The 16,564-nt window shown below is 34.7% G+C and overlaps 1 protein-coding gene across 1 annotated transcript in view; it reads left to right on the top strand.

Annotated features, from left to right (window-relative positions):
• The window catches only part of SLC25A12 (solute carrier family 25 member 12), a gene marked incomplete at its 5' end in the record, with an annotated part of 45,878 nt that overhangs the window by 12,391 nt on the left and 16,923 nt on the right, over nt 1-16,564 (top strand). Inside the window, 7 exons of the mRNA XM_079538873.1 lie at nt 7,319-7,458; nt 8,204-8,350; nt 9,046-9,184; nt 10,466-10,559; nt 11,162-11,246; nt 14,907-14,991; nt 15,467-15,625. Of these exons, the coding sequence (XP_079394999.1) occupies nt 7,319-7,458; nt 8,204-8,350; nt 9,046-9,184; nt 10,466-10,559; nt 11,162-11,246; nt 14,907-14,991; nt 15,467-15,625 (849 nt within the window). The remainder of the gene's footprint in view (nt 1-7,318; nt 7,459-8,203; nt 8,351-9,045; nt 9,185-10,465; nt 10,560-11,161; nt 11,247-14,906; nt 14,992-15,466; nt 15,626-16,564) is intronic.

Here is a 16,564-nt window from a genome sequence, read left to right as displayed (position 1 = left end):
ACTAACATCTAAAAGTCATAGTAAAATATTAGAAATATACTCCAATTAGTGTATTAGCCAATAGTGTGGAAATTGCACGTCATCTCATATTGGTAGGTAATTTATCTGGTCTACAGATAAACCACATTGATTACAGGAGCAAACATGAGTCAGGATTTTCTATCTCAGATGCAGTGCTTTGGGAATGTGACTGTTCTGATGCTGAAGCTAACTCAAATCAGCATGTCTTGCTGTAATTGAGATGGATTTATTGAAGTTTTTCTTCACTGTGCTTTTAGAGGAAGGAGTGGAAGTGTTGGACAGTGGAACACAGGATTGGGGTGGGTCTGCTAGGTCAGTAACTTGAACCAATACTGGCCTTGCTGGACATGAGATAATGTTGATGTATTTAAGCTAGGCTCAAACCAAAACGCTAGAGGAAAAAAGCCACACTGGCTCCGATCCCCTATTAAAGACTACTTCTGCACCCAAGCTGGCCATATCCCCAAATCATTTCAGTATGACTATATGGCATTTTCAAAAAATTATCCTAATCTATTCAAATTTTTCACTTATCTGGAGGGAGTTAAGTGTTTGTTGATTCTTTAGATCTGGCTGTATGTTTTAAAGTTGTTCCAGGGAGATTCCCATCTACTTTCTAGGATTTAGTTAGTGACAGGCTGTACTTCAGCACTTAATCTTCTTGCAGTTCTCTTTACCCTCAATCTGTGATTTGTCTCTGCGGAAGTCTGCTTTCCAACTCTCCAGTGAGGAGCCATTATATAACATACATTACAAAATAACTTGTGTCTTTTGAGTTGAAAAATTGAAAAGGGCAAATAATTTTTTATCCTTTTAGAAAATGTTTGAGAGAAATACGTATCAGCTATGTGGCACGGCACTAATCATCGTCTTTGTCAATGCAATATAGTGTTAATTCAATTCACATTGTTGAATTGAGATGCTTTTTGTGTGCTGAATTTGATGCTTGGATGTCCTCTACTTTCTTATTGCTTTGGAATATTTTTCCTGGAGTTTTTGACATCCTGAGATCTATGACTAACTGCCACAGGTGTGCTGGTAGTATATTGCAGTTTTTCTTTTAAGATCTGTTGCAAGAAAATTGAATTAGACCTACTTCATATGAGCAAACTTGTTGCACAGTGTGTTCAGTATTTTTTACATATTCTATCTACAATGATCCACTTATCAGCTTGCTGAATGAAAGATGATAAAATGGCTATTTTAATAACCCAGTGATACTAATGGTGCTGTAATTCAAATTAACTTTTTAATCATGAAGAAACGGGGGAAAAAATCATGATTAAAAGTTTGCATGTCTTTATAAAAGACTCGTATGTTAATGTTTTATGGGAAATGTGTTGATGATCCCTTACAATATTGCTTTGATCGTAAAATATTTAAAAGATAACAGCTAGGACAGATAAAGTGTTATTTTATTCCCCATGTATTATCTTTCTAGTTTTAGTTCCTGTAGCCAGAAAAGAAGAATCATTCTGTTATTTTGTTCATGGGGTTTAACTGGCCAAGCTATTTGATATGAGTGAAATATCTAAAAGCAGATCATGAAGTTAGTGCTGTTCCACTAAGGAAGAGCTGTAAAGGAATTTTGACCTGAATTGAGGCTAGAGCAAGTCTTCACATGAAATGTTCAAGCTACTTGGAGATGTTCTGCACTGTGACAGATGGTACTTGCTGCAAAAAAGGCAAGTATAACTATTACAGAATTTTCTCCCCAGAAATGCTTTTTCTAAATGGAAATAAAATAATTCTTTATATTTTATCCTTTGGACAAACCATACAGTGATCAGAACTGTATGAGTTCTAATTGGAATATACAATTTCAAGGCTTCTTGCAGAGTAGAGTCACTGCAAAGAAAGCCATTCTCTGATAAACTGGAGCATTTTGGAGATCGTTTTTCATTTAAATACCTATGCTGATGTGGATAGATAAATAGAACTAAAGCAATGAGATTTGGAAACAATTTTACTGCCTTCATGATTATTCTGTATTCAGAGTTTTAAAATTATTTTTTAGAAAAATGGAAAGTATTTATGAAACCAAATATAAGGCTTTAAAAAATATCCTGCAGCTCAGCATAACGTTAAAAATATTATGTAGAACATAATGGCTCTTCTTCCAAGACATGGGGAGTAAAGGGATTGGGTAACTATTACTGCAACTACATAAAGATTACAATACCAATGAACTGAAATAAGCATCGATATAATGAAATTGTTTCAGATGTTGAGTGTACCATGGTACTGAAATCTCATCCATCTATTTTCTTAAAATAATTATTTGCCAACAAACTTTAATCTGGGAAAGAAAGATTCCGATTTCCTTTAAACAGGACATGGTAGACATGAAGAAGGTGAGTGACAAGAATAAGAGAAAGGAGTTGAATGTATGCTGTTGTAAGTCTCTGCTTTTGAGGGTTATTTTTCAAGAAATACAGATCACTCCTAGTAGTCACTCTACCATTTCAAAAGAGCTGCTAGATTGAAAATGCTAGGATTTGAAGATAATCTTAAGAGTTCTGCCTTGCGAAATATTGTTTGCAACCATAAAGGCTGGTAACTTTTAGAAGCATAGACAGAAAGATCACATGATTTTGTATCTGAAGGTGTAAGAAAAACACCGTGTTCTTTCCAGGTGTGCAGTAATATAAAGCTGCAATTGACTTCCTCTTTGCCATATGTTAGTTGCCTGTTTTCAAGCTGCCTTTTGCTTATTACATTCTGACTATGTAGGATACAGTGATGTTTTTCTTTTCCCTGTGCTGTCTTTTTGTTCATTTGCTTTTGTTTTATGATTCTTTTTGATTTAAGCCACAGTTTCAAGCACTTTGGAGCAGTGTTTAATGGAAGACTTCCCTATTTTTTATAATAATAAAGGGCTTAAGAGCACAAGGAGATCTCAAATGTTTTCCATAGTATTAAGTTCAAAATCAGAATTCAGCAAGAGGGAACTGAAAAGAAGTTCTCTACATTAAAGTTATATATAGAGACAATTTGTTATTATGGCTGTCACTAATCTTGAGCAGAATCACTGTTGTAGTCTTTAAAAATAAGAGTAGAAATGCAAGGCAACTATTTCTATTTTAGTTTTCTCATTTGTCTTGCCACTTTTTCACTGTATTCATATTTGGATCACTGTTAGTGTACGTGCGCTGCAAAGCTCACAATAAAAGTCCTTTTATCTGTAATTATTTTATGCTGAAAATGAAAATATGTGAAATTTGCTGTTAGTAGGAATAGTGAAAAGTAGCAGCATAGAAAACATTAAATGCACAGTGCACACTGAGGCTGAGATTCATACAAATGAGGCCACAGGTGACTGAGCAGACATTTAAAAACAACCTCTTAAACATCAAACTTATGGCATATTTATGCTATTGTTTAAAAGTACCTCATTTATACTTGTGTGTTTAACAAGTGTGAAGAATGTTGTCTCAGTTATGAGAGAGAATGGCAAAAAGGCTGATTGCATTGGAATTTTGAGATTTTCCCTCTGAATTTTGAAGAGTTTTCTGTAAAAATGACTGATACCACCTCATGGTGTATTTGAGGTAGTAAACTCATCCCCACCATGAGTGGGGCCAAAAATGTTTGTCATTCAGGGAGCATGAACTGTAGCATTCAGATGTGTGCATTCAGATGTGTGATGCTTTGGTTGTGTTGGTGTTGTGTTACAGTCTTTATCTCATTCTAATCAACAAAATCTCTTGGTGTTTATAACTTACAGTAATCTTTCTCCTTCTCTGAAATTCACTATTGCCTAAGAATGTGTTTTTCTTATATCATCTTTCTGAGCCTGCAAGGTAATGGTATTGATGGGAACTGAGCTGGTTGTGTGTATGCTGCCTGCATATAGCTGCTCCAGGCATCTATAATTTGTTTAAAATGATTGGGTGGGGAAATTCTGAAGCAATCTTGAGAGAATGCATGTTGCCTTGGAGGTAATGTACTAGTGCACTAGAGTAGTGGGTTTATTGTTCCTGGGGCTGATAGTAATTTGACTATCAGTAAACTGACTCATATGCCTGTCTGAGAAAAAAATGTTTTGCCATAAGCTCAGAAATAAAGTTATCCACTCAGTAGGAAAGCATTCTACTGCAGAAAGATGAGCAAAGTGTAGGAGAAGGCATTAGCAAATGAGCAACATGTATTAACTGGGGCAGTGAACGCATTCTGTAAAATGTCATACTAAAATGAAAGGAGGTAAAAACAATTTGGTTTTTTGCCCCCTGGAAATTAGCTGTGATGAAATTTTGAAGGAATTGTAGTCTATCTTAATTTAGAATCATTATTGAGTTTTGACTGAGTTTAAAAAAAAAAAAAAAAAAAAAAGGAGGAAAAGCAATACCTATATTTTAATGTTATTTAGATAACACTTTCTTTGTTATCATTACTTTGTACTGTGAAAAAAAAATAGTTAAAAATCAGATATTTGATCCTAATTCAAAGTGGTGAAAGTGTAGATCATGATCACATTATATATGATCCCTGAAACATGATTGTCCTTTTGTAGCTTTTCTCCTCATGGAGTTGTTAGTAATAGTGGTGAGTGTTTACTCTGAAATAATAGAAAAGCCAACAGAATTGGATTAAGGAAGATATTCTTGATATATTATGAAGAAAGCATTACTACCCTTGGATAGAAAGTTAGTAAGTCTTAGTGATTATCTGGAGATGCTTGAGAATCCCAAACGGCTTCAGTAAACTTTATTTAGAATTTCAACAGTTCCAATTCTGTCAGTTATTTGCAACTGATTTATTTATAACTGATAGATGCTTTTGCTTCTGCTACTCAAATATTTCATAAACAAAGGTAACTTGAGGATAAGCATTAGGTACAGCCCATGTATTTAAACTCACATTACCATAACAACAGGTACACATTGCTGATTGTCAGTTACTGTTAAGTGACAAAAAGTGGATAAGGTGTCTCAATATTCAGAGAAGCCAAAGTATGATTTGGATACCAATTTGTAAAGCTTGTTGGTTGATGCACTCAATTATTAAATATAGATTTATTAATCTGTTTGCCAGTATTATTTTTAGGTGGTGAAGGATCTCAACCTGTGACGTCTTGATGACTAATTATAAATGTTTTTGGAAGGAAAACCAATAGTGTTGGAAGCTAATCCTCAGTGGCTGAAGTCATATACAATTAAATGCTAGAGTGAGAGTTATGGAAAGACCAGCTGCTTCAGTCTCAGTAAAAATCATTGGAAGTTTTGTCTATGTGAACACATATGAATAATTTCATGTCAGAAAAAACGAGACTTTTTTTCCTAACCATTCTCTAACATTGTGAAATAATTGCTGGTGTTAGATAATACAATTTAAATTTTCTGGTTCTTCAGTATGTTTCCCTTAGTCATTAGTAGAAGATCTTACAGAGGCAGTCAGTTTTACAGATGTTTAGTTTCTAGCAGACACTGTGCTTGTACACTGGTGGCCAAGCCAATAGATCCAATTAAGCAGACCAGTCTTGTGCTCCCTTTACAGTTCAGAGCCATTTTGCACGTTTAACCATGAGTTACATTAATCTATTTGTAGTAGTCAAGTTAGTTTGGCCAGAAGCCACAGTGAATCAATGGTAGGTGGGGAATTTAACTTTACCTCTCCTGGTTTCTGTAGCAATGGCGAGTAAATCTACTACAGACAAAACTTTCAAAGGAAATGTGGCAAAATAATATAATTTAGTGGTATGAATGTGTTGCTTTATCTTATTTTCTTAGCCCTCACTTAGTATGTCAGTGAGTAGATATGAATGGGCAATTGAAAGTAGTCAAGTTTTTTTCAAGTTTCCTGCTTACCTGAACACCTCATTTAGCCTAGCTTGCATTGAAAACTGGTTTAAATTGCAGTTCTTCAACTATCGTCTGTGTTAGACCTTTAGGTAAGGGCTAAATTACAGTTAAATCGTTCAATAGCCGTAGTCTGCCCTTTAAATAGGTAATCTCAAACTATCTGTGAAGCAAGTGATCTAGGGAAAGAATCCTACTGTGTGTTCTCATTCTGAAACATATTTGTTCTAAAGATTTCCTTTCCTTTTCTTGCTGAAAATATACAACCATAGAGTGATTTGCTCACTGCTAGAATAGCTACAGATCTGAAAGGGTGTATGAATCGAGCAGTTCTATAGCACAGAGAAAGCAACACTGCAAGCAAATTAGTCTTGATAGAAGGATAAAATGACATTAAAGTTCTTCTGATTACATTTTGTCTTTTGACAGAAGTGTTTCAGAATAGTAGTTCCACAGAATGCCTTTAATATGTCTGATTAACAGATACACTGATGCAGTGTTGAGCAAATATTCTAAACTTATAAAAAAATAGATGTTTTCAGCAAAATGATGTGTATTCTGTTTTAAATTTGAGCTATATGACACAATTTAATTTGGCAGTTAGCAGGTTTGAGATTAGTTGATGAAAGCTAACATTAATTCAAGTACTTCAAAGTAGATTTTGAAAAGAGTTTGCATGGTATGGATAGTTGTACTGTTTATTTGGTCAGATAATCTGCACAAAACCCACGCTTGTATTGCAGAGTGACAATGCTGAGTATGAATAAATGAAACTTCTTTTTTTAGGTGAGGCTTTTGACTTTGGATATGTTAGGTCTGGTATTTCGGTTGTACAGTGTACATATAGAGAATTCCATATCTTGAAAGGAGAGCTTTTTTTCCCTTCATTTGTATGAGGACATCTCTATCTTCACTTGTCTTAAAACATTTTAATAACAGAGACTACCAATTATGCTTTATAGGATTCGATTTTTTTTATAAGTCCTTATCAAAAGCTTTTAATAAGGCGCTTTCTGCTGAGCTAATAATATGTTTTAGGTGGCATTTCTTATACCTATCTTCAATAGACACGTTCAGACTGTATGATTGTAATAATCAAGTTTCAGTCAAACCATACTTAGTATGACAGATATTCTGTGAGATTGTAATGCAGGTATTTGTGCCCTTGATAAAGGGCTTAATTTGACTCCTGGCAGAGATGGAGAACCTCTATTGGTTTTTTGTATTGGAATGCAAATTAGCTCTTATTTGTCGTGTACAAGGGAAAAAGATAAATCGCTTCTTAATTAAAACTAGGCAAAACACTCCAAAGTTTTATGCAGTAATACAGAAAGTATCACATTGAATAGCAAATGTGTTCTTATGCAAGTCTGTAAAAGCTCAGTTAGTAACTATTCTCAACAAAACTCTTCTTAAACAGCTCCTTAAAACTTAATTTGTTTCCTGGAATGTTTGTATTTACCCCAAACCTCACTTCTTGTTTTTTCCCTTCCTTAAAGCAAATGTCAAAGAAGTGTTTGAACAAACTACTATTCATCATCAAATCCCCTTCAACTGGGACTGTGAATTCATTCGGCTGCATTTTGGACATAACAGAAAGAAGCATCTTAACTATACAGAGTTCACTCAGTTTCTTCAGGTTAGTTATTAACCTTATTTCAGACTACAGCTGAAATCAATTTTAATCTCCAGAAGTAAATTTATATCACTATAAATTTTGGTCTTAGTCTGGTAATGAACACAATTATCTGATACTAATCCTAGCAACAATGAACTATTACTTTTCTATACGGGTTCATGAAGGAGTGCTTACTCATTGTCCTTTAGCTTGCATATCATCCTATAAATATGTGGGATTAAATATTCTGTTTATGAAATAAACCATTTAACTGATTGTTGTAATCTTGTGCAGTTAGAACATTGACTGAGCAGACTCCTTTTTCTGTTGTAGGAATTTAATAAAAAAAACTAACCTCAACCAGAGATTATGTCCTTAATATAACCAGATGTTGTTAACCATGTAACCCCAATCATATTTAGTCTCGAACTCTGAATCTTCAAGATCAATATCAGGGGAATAAGGGAATGTGTAGCAGCAAGAATATAAGTATGCAAATATTGCTTCTCAAATTATTTAGTGAAAGTGAATATTTCCTTATGATTGAGTAGGGGATGTTCTATGCCAGAGGAATGAATCTGTGCATGGAATGAATAAATATGCAGATTTCTTATTTTATTTGGACTAACCTTCAAGTTTAAATTGCAATTGTCTTGTGATCTGTATTAGTATTTAGGTGTGCTGTAAGATTATAAACTAAATCAAAATGTTGTGAACAGTGGGTTATAGAATTTGCTAATACATAATTTCTGAATGTTAATCTTAGGAGCTGCAGTCAGAACATGCAAGACAAGCCTTTGCATTGAAGGACAAAAATAAAAGTGGCATGATTACTGGGCTGGACTTCAGTGATGTCATGGTTACCCTTCACTCCCATATGCTGACACCATTTGTGGAAGAAAATTTAGTTTCAGTAAGTGTGAAGAAAAACATCTTGAGTTCAGGGTTTAATAGCTGTGATGTTTTAAAATGTTAGTGCTTCTCTCCCACTTTTTCTTTTCCTATATGTTTATCACTTTCTCACTGCTAGAAATTATTACCTTTATAGTAGAGTTGGCAGGATGAAACATGGCAACACTTCTCGGTTATGTGGTAGAAAAGTTTGCAGTCTGGTTTAAATGCTTAAAGTGCCATTGGATGCAGTTTGAGTTATCTACTGTGCTTTTGCCTAAAGCAGAGCAAAGTATATTTTACACAGAAAGAATACCAATTTTGGGCTAAAGCTTCTGATTTTTAGATTTAGATATAAAGCAGACCAGAATGGGTGTAGACTACTTACAGTTTTGCCCTTTTATGTGTTCTTATATTGTTTTCAGTTTGATGTTTGGAAAATAAGCATGTAGAGTTAGAATGGTTACCGTTATGACTGGCAAGATCTGCAGGTACAGTTTATGAGGTAAAGGATGACTTTATTACAGTTTATGTAAAAAAATATGCCACTATTGGTTCTACTGTTGTATTTCTATTAAAACTAGCTTAAAATTACAGAGGTAGAAAGATATCTTTAATTCTTTCCTTACTTGCCCAAATGAATGTTCCTTTAATTTGTAATAAGACATTGGAAAAAAGGGGCTCAAGGCATTTAACTGTGTAATTTAATTTTTACAGGTAGCTGGTGGAACTGTTTCACATCAGGTCAGCTTCTCCTACTTCAATGCATTTAATGCCCTTTTGAATAACATGGATCTCATTAGGAAGATATACAGTAATATAGCAGGTACAAGAAAAGATATTGAAGTCACAAAAGGTAAAGTATATTTCCTACTTTTTATTAATATTTTAGTTCTGTCCAATTTGTAAGCTGTTGTTGCATACAGGGTAAGACAAGTCAGAGGCTGCATAGCATACAACGTTAGCGCTACTGTAGAAATATTTTAAGGGTCATTTTCATCCTCGTGGGTTTGTAATGATTTTCAGGAAGCTCACTAAGAAGAAGAATTGGGACTGTGGTTTGTATGGATATCTGCAAAATGGTACTTCATCAGGGATTTTACCACTCCTTGAGAAAGGTATATTATTGCTTAGAGATAGGAGGTGCCAAGGAAATAAGATAGAAGGAGTTACGTTTGAAAATCCATTATCAGTGATCTCCATATTGCTTTAGCTCATTTTATCTGCAACTAAATCCTTCTTAGAAAAAAGGTAATAATTCATAACTTCTTTTGCTGGCCTGAGTGGTTTTACATAGTTTATGTTGACATACAGGACATAGTTAATCCCTGTACCACTGAAAGGTAGACATGAATCAGTCTTGCTGCAGGCATCAGTGGATTTATTTTGTAGATATTTTATGACAGATTTTATCTCTGACTTTATTACCTGCATGGACAGGACCAGCCAAGTCTATGTGTGGTAAAAAGCATGCAGAGTTTTTCTTTTTTTTTTTCTTTTATGTTTGTTTTATGTTCAGATGCTCAGCATACTTTACATCCCTAGAGAAAAGCGTGAAATAACTGTCCTTGTCCTCCAAATAGTGCTAACAAATTACCTGGCTTTTTTTTTCCTTGATGTAAATGCATAGACACATCTTGCCTGGATTAGTGTAGTGAATAAAAGCTACTGAACTGTCATCACTAAAACTTGCTTATTGTAGCTTGCCAATCACGTAATGAATGTGCAATGTTATTTGGATAGACGAACATATAGCTGTGGGGTCACTGAGAGCTAACAGAGAAAAGAAACACAGAATGATGGTGATAAATGAGTTAGTTGCCCTTAAAGCTGTGGATAATGGATAATTATTCTGTTCACTTTGCAAAACTTCAGAAAAAAAATCGTAAATTTTGTGTGTGATGTTATCAGTGTTGCTGATGTGAGGATGTATTGAATCATACTTGCTCTGTGTTTCAAAGATCTCTTTCAAGATAAGTCTTCCTAAAGTTATCTTTCCTTCTGAATTATGGATTTTGCTTCTTGATGATAGTTTTCATTCTTTTATGATATTTAAGTTATTTGTTAGATTTGTCCATAAAGATGAAATTTGACAAATAACACAATTGCTTTATTTCTCCTTCCCTTTTAAATCCAGAGGAATTTACCCAGTCTGCAATACGATTTGGACAAGTTACACCGTTGGAAATAGATATTCTTTACCAACTTACAGGTTTATACAGCGTTACTGGGTAACTTATGATAATCAATTTTATCATTTTACAACCGTATTGCTGTTTTCTATGCACAATCTACTCAATTTTAAAATTTGTGTGTTCTGTTCATTACAGTTTATTCATTGAAAAATGGCTGGTGTATGCAGATATTTTCTAAGTGAACCCTGTATATCAAGCACAATTATTGATTGTTGTATTGTAGATTTAAATATAAAAAGCAAAATTACATTATGGTAATCCCAGAAGGCTATAATTCTCCGTTATTCTTAACTCTACTGATGTTTCCCATAGTTGTTAGTATGTAAACTCTTGGGGAGGGATACCTATAAATGGTTTAAGTTGTGAATTACATCCTTTATTAGTAGTAATCAAGAACTCCCTTCTGAATAACCTGAGATCCCTTGACAGCTACAAGAAGGGAATGCTCTTCTAACTCCAAGAATTCTTTATTGCAGAATAGCAGAACTCTTAGACATGCATTTAAATATGACAAGTGTTTTGTTTTTTTTTTTTTTTAAACTCAAGATGTATTCTGTGAGATGCTGCTGACAATACTGTATTGAATATGTTTGATATTTTAACTAACACTAATTTACTTCCCTCTGCCTTGTGTTAAGGCGATTAACTTTGGCAGATATTGAGAGAGTAGCACCACTAGCTGAGGGTGCATTACCTTACAACTTGGCAGAACTTCAGAGGCAGGTAGGTAAAAGTGGTATATACAGGCAGAATTGCTGAAATAAAGTGACTCTTTAAGTGTGCATGCATATGAAAAGTTAAAAAAAACACTTTAAACAGATTCCTAACAAATGGGTCATGTTGTATGTGTATTGCTATATAGAATTAGGGTAGTATTCACTGAGCAATTCACCTCTGCAACCCTGGATTCACTAACCTCATTTAAGGGTTGGCAGCCAAAAGTGTAGCATCTCTACTTGGAGATTGCCTCTTTTTGGAATTTCCAACAAGCCCTGATCCTTGGAAACGGGTAAGCTATTCCTTTTTTGTACTGGATTGTGACCACTACTTTTCTTGGGTGATCAGAAACTAGTTAAAGGCAACTATATCTACTGCCCCCTGTTGTTACAATAAGTTTGTTCTTTTCCACTTCACTTATACACGTTACAATGAAGTTCCTTTAAGTGATTGTGTCCACTGGAATATCTAGAATCTGTATCAATGATAAGAAAAAGTTAGTTCAACTGTTATGGTTGAAAAATTCTCCTAAGTGGAATATAGCAAATATTCAACACATGAATGTCACTCTGTTTATTCTTGTGTCAGGTGGATTTGGTCATTCAGTTGTGTTTCAAGCAAATTGGTCTGAAACTATGTCTGATCCATTTGTAATGTTGCTGCTCTGTTGTCCTTGGGGAATTAGATAAGGTGAAATAAGCACTCAAAAACCTGCTTGATGTTATTAATCTTCCTAGTCCAGTAATAGGACAAGGGGCAAAAGAGGATAGATTTAGATTAGTTGTAAGGAGAAACTTATTTATTCAGAGGGCAGTGAGGTCCTGGCACAGCTGCCCAGAGGAGCTGTGGGTGCCCCATCCCTGGAGGTGCTCAAGGCCAGGTTGGATGGGCCCGTGGGCAGCCTGAATGGGTGGGGGCAAGCAGCCTGCAGCAGGGGGTAGGATTGGGTGGACTGCAAGGTCCCTTCCAACCCCAGCCATTCTGTGTACTCCTAAAGCAAGAATGGTGGAATGAGTTGATTCAGAAATGTGTATGCAATATTTGTCCAGGCTAACGAGAAGTATTTTTGCTGGTTTCATAATTGCATTTGCAACAGTCATCTTTGGTTTTAATTAATGTTTTCTGTAGCACTCAGCTTTCTGAGTAAACCATTATGAAACAAAATACTTAGCTTATTTTACTTTACACCTCAGAATTACCTTTGTAGCTTAACACTGTTACAAAATGAGCTCACTGAAAAAAGCTTCACTCATCACTAGAACATACTCTTTTAATGTGCTTGGAGTAATACTGCATGCTTTAACCCTACTCTACATTCTGTATTAAGAGAGCTCGGCAAGAAGGAAGCAATTTTGTTTTCTCTCTTTTGTAAGGAATAGTCTTTTACTGGACCATATGCTAAGTGAACCTATTATTGCCTAATTAAACATTACTGATAGATACAATGACAAAGGTTTGTTAGTGGTAGAGATAATATAATTCCTGTGAGGTCCATCTGTTCCTGGAAAATGAAAACACTTCTCTAGTAGCATTTATAGCATTTATACGGCTTTAAAATCCCTTCAAAAGGAAAACTTAATTTTTTACATAAACTTACTCTGTCTTTGTGGGTTTAGTGGAAATGGAAAGTAGCTGGCTTTCAACCATGTTTACTTTATTGTCAGTTTTTTTCGTTGTGTAAGATTTTCTTAAAGCCTGCAAGTGAATATCCTTCAGGGATGACAGATACAGCAATTTTCTGTTTATAAATGTTAATGATTTGAAAGCTATAGCATTAATTACATTCATTTGCATATCCATCTGAACACACAAGTGAACTACAAACTTTGCTTATTAAATAATATAAAAAGTGACGATTCACAAAGAATTTGATTTTTAACATCTAGTGATGTATTCATTAGGATTTATGCTAGAATGTAGTGATTGGATTTTGATAAGAACTCTGTAGAGCTTTGAGTAAAAGGAATAACCTTAAAAAAGCTAAGAGGTACTAAGTGTGATAATATAGAACAAAAACTGTGGAATGAAGAACCTGTGCTGTTTCAGAGTCTTTCAGTGTGTTCTTGTTGCATGTGTCTTTTATTTAAATGGATCAAAAGATCTTTCTGTATTTTGCAGGGTTTTTTTTCTTTTCTTGTGACTATCCTCTTTTTATTGTTATTAAAATCGGGAAAGCTTGAAGTTTTCAGAATAGTGACTGAACTCTTCAGATTTGTTGCTTCTCTTTGCTTGTAGAGGCAAATCATTTGATCTTTGCTTATTTTTCTTTTTTCAATAAACTGTTCCACACGTACAGTTTATACTTCTTCTGACCCAGAATTTTTCTGTTCAGCTGTATTTTTGAAGAAGAAAATGCCTTTTATGGAGGGAAATGATACCTGCTTTTTTTTTTGTAGAAAATTCGTACAAAATACTGTTGTTATTTTTTTTCTTTTTTACAAACAAGGATCCCATCTCATAGACCTTTGTTCTTCCTTGTGTGCATACTGTGTAACATCACATGATAAGTGCAGGGTTTTGCACATCCAGTGTAATGCCAGGATAAGCAGGGTTGCTTACACTGAGGTATGTTGTGCCCTTCTGTGGATGTTCCACGATTCAGAGCTTTGGTAAGCCCAGTGTAAATGTTAGCAGTGAAACATCCTTGTGATGTTCTTTGTAGAGAATTAATAACGTGCATCAGAGCAAAGCGCTCCATAGTGTTCTGAGGTCTGTGTAAATCCCAGCTCTGCATTCACAAGTGCATCTGCAAATGATACGGGTTGTCTGTAAGTAACAAAGGAGGTTACTGTTGGGAGATGTGCTTTGGTATCTGCTTTACTGTGGATTTTAACTTCTAGTATTTTGGCCACCTATTACCTACATAGTATAAATTCTTTTCTAATAACTTTAGTTATGTTGGGAAATAAACTTGGCGTACTTTACTGTGCAAGTTTATGAATCTTTACATCTTGTGTATCAGCTTATCTTTATTGCCTTATATGTAATAAACATCTAATAAGTTGATTTTGAATCTCTGCAAATGTTTTGTGTAGACTTGGTTTTTATTTAAAACCCTAACGTTTATTATCATATATATGATTGAAGTGAGCGAGGTCATCGTTGTGTCTGCAAATCATCAACTGCCTGTAAAAGCTTTGTGGGGAATACTGTGGGGAATAATTGACACTTTTTGCTTGTTTTTGAAGGTAGTAAATGCCATGTTTATGCTATGTAGTAATGTGTACGTATAATCTTAGCATCTATCATCGGAGTAGACATTTTATCTGTGAGATACTGAATTTTATTTAAACTAATAAGGGGTTTCCATTCCTTGGAAGTTTGAAGGCAGTAGAATGAGAAATAGCAAAGTTGATTTATATTTCCATCTACTTTATCTTGACCATGGATTGTTGGCGCTTTTTTATTTATTTTTATATATATGTATTTTTGCAATACTAGAAAAACACCAGGAAGGTAAGAATATGGATATGAGGAGTATTTGAAAAATATGTTTCATTGAGTGGACATCTTGAAACTTAAAAATTCTTTTTTTTTTCCTCCTTATTGTAACACCATCAGTTTTTTATCAGAATCTTTCTTTAACTTCTTAAAAGCAGATTTATAGCATCTTTGTTCTCCCAGCAAGGTTTTGAAATGTTTGTTTTTCTTTTCTTCCTCACACAGCAATCGTTTGCAGAGTTAAGCAGGCCTATCTTGCTCCAGATAGCTGAATCAGCCTACAGGTTCACTTTGGGCTCAATTGCTGGAGGTAAGTCATTTATCTGGGTTTCAGGTGTGTGTTTGTAGTCTTTCTTGCCAGACTCTTTGGGACCATTTAAGGTGCACTTTCTTGTTATGCAGGTGAAGCATTGGAGGCTGCAGCCACTGGTTGTGCCAGTCTCTTCCTTTATCTCTTCTATTCTAGTACCCTTTTAAGAGCAACTGGAACTCAATTCGCTTGGGGAACACATTTGCTTACTGATAGTTCTTGTTGCTTCTTTTTCTGATTGGTTTTCTTTTCTGTACACCTTGTTCTATGTAATACATAGTAAATTTATTCTCCTGCAGACTTTTTTTTTTTTAGATTTTCTGTATTGTTCTTTCTTACTTCCAACATATCAGAGATCTTACCAGCTTGTAAATATTTGTGTGTTTACATTACGGTTAAAGAAAGTCACCATAATATTGATGTACTACACCAACAGAGAAGTTGCAGAAGTAATGCTCCGAATGCTTTCTCACAGCTGTTGGTGCTACAGCAGTATATCCCATAGACCTGGTGAAAACTCGTATGCAGAATCAGCGCTCCACTGGTTCAGTCGTAGGAGAGTTGATGTATAAAAACAGCTTTGACTGCTTTAAAAAGGTTTTGCGTTTTGAAGGCTTTTTTGGTCTTTACAGAGGTAAGTGAATAAAATATACATATCAGCTTGGGGATTTTCTCCTTTTTTATTTTTTTAATACCTCAAGAACTACTCTTATTGGAGAACCGTGAAACTTGATTTAATTTACATTTTTGCTTCTGTCTCATAGAGTTGAATGTTTAACTTCCCTTGGGCACTGTTCATCATAATTGCTGGGAAAAACGAGGCCTTCTGTTGTTGTTACCGTTTGGCTTCTTGGTACACAGATCTGTTTAAAGTCCTAATCTCTGTGGTGTGAGTGTTGTGGACAAGATTATCTCACAAACTGAGGTTTGTGACATTTGGCTGGGGGCAAACATGAGGAACGCATTTTAGCCTCTGAAGAGTAAATATGTTTTACAGCGAATATTTTTTATTAGGAGAGAAAATAGTCATTCTGAAAGGTACTTGTTAAACTGGATGCCAGATTGCTTATTCCTTATACCTCTGCAGGTATTGGGACTACTGTGAGCAAGAAATTGCAGCCTGCAATTTATGTATCACTTTGTTCCAAAATGCAGGTTAAGAATTCAAAGCAACTTATCAGTTAGATAGAAAGCTATCTATCTTACTTAGTTTTTTAGCTTAGCAGAAGGTTATGGAAGCATTTGTATCATATCAACAGGATAACTTACTGAAATGGTACGTACACTACACATCTTCTGATATTTATATTTAGTTGAATTCTCTTTTTTTTTTTTCTTTTTCTTTTTTTTTTTTTTAATAAGAGTCAGCACTTTCTTCTAAATTTTATGTTTTAATGTGATGGTCACAGGCTTGTTTCTTTTTGTATTACAGTGTGTTCTGCCCATGAGGACACTGGTCCTTGCTAGTATTTGTTAAGAGCATTATCTGAGAAGTTTTTGCATGTGAAAGTCTATGGAATCTTAAGTAATTTTCTGTGATCTCACAGGATTTTTCAGTGACAAATAAAGAGAG

The sequence above is a fragment of the Tetrao urogallus genome (assembly GCF_951394365.1).
Source record: "Tetrao urogallus genome assembly, chromosome: 8".
In the NCBI taxonomy this organism is placed as follows: domain Eukaryota; kingdom Metazoa; phylum Chordata; class Aves; order Galliformes; family Phasianidae; genus Tetrao; species Tetrao urogallus.
The sequence above is the reverse complement of the archived record's forward strand: the minus strand, read 5'-3'. Positions and strand labels throughout refer to the sequence as shown.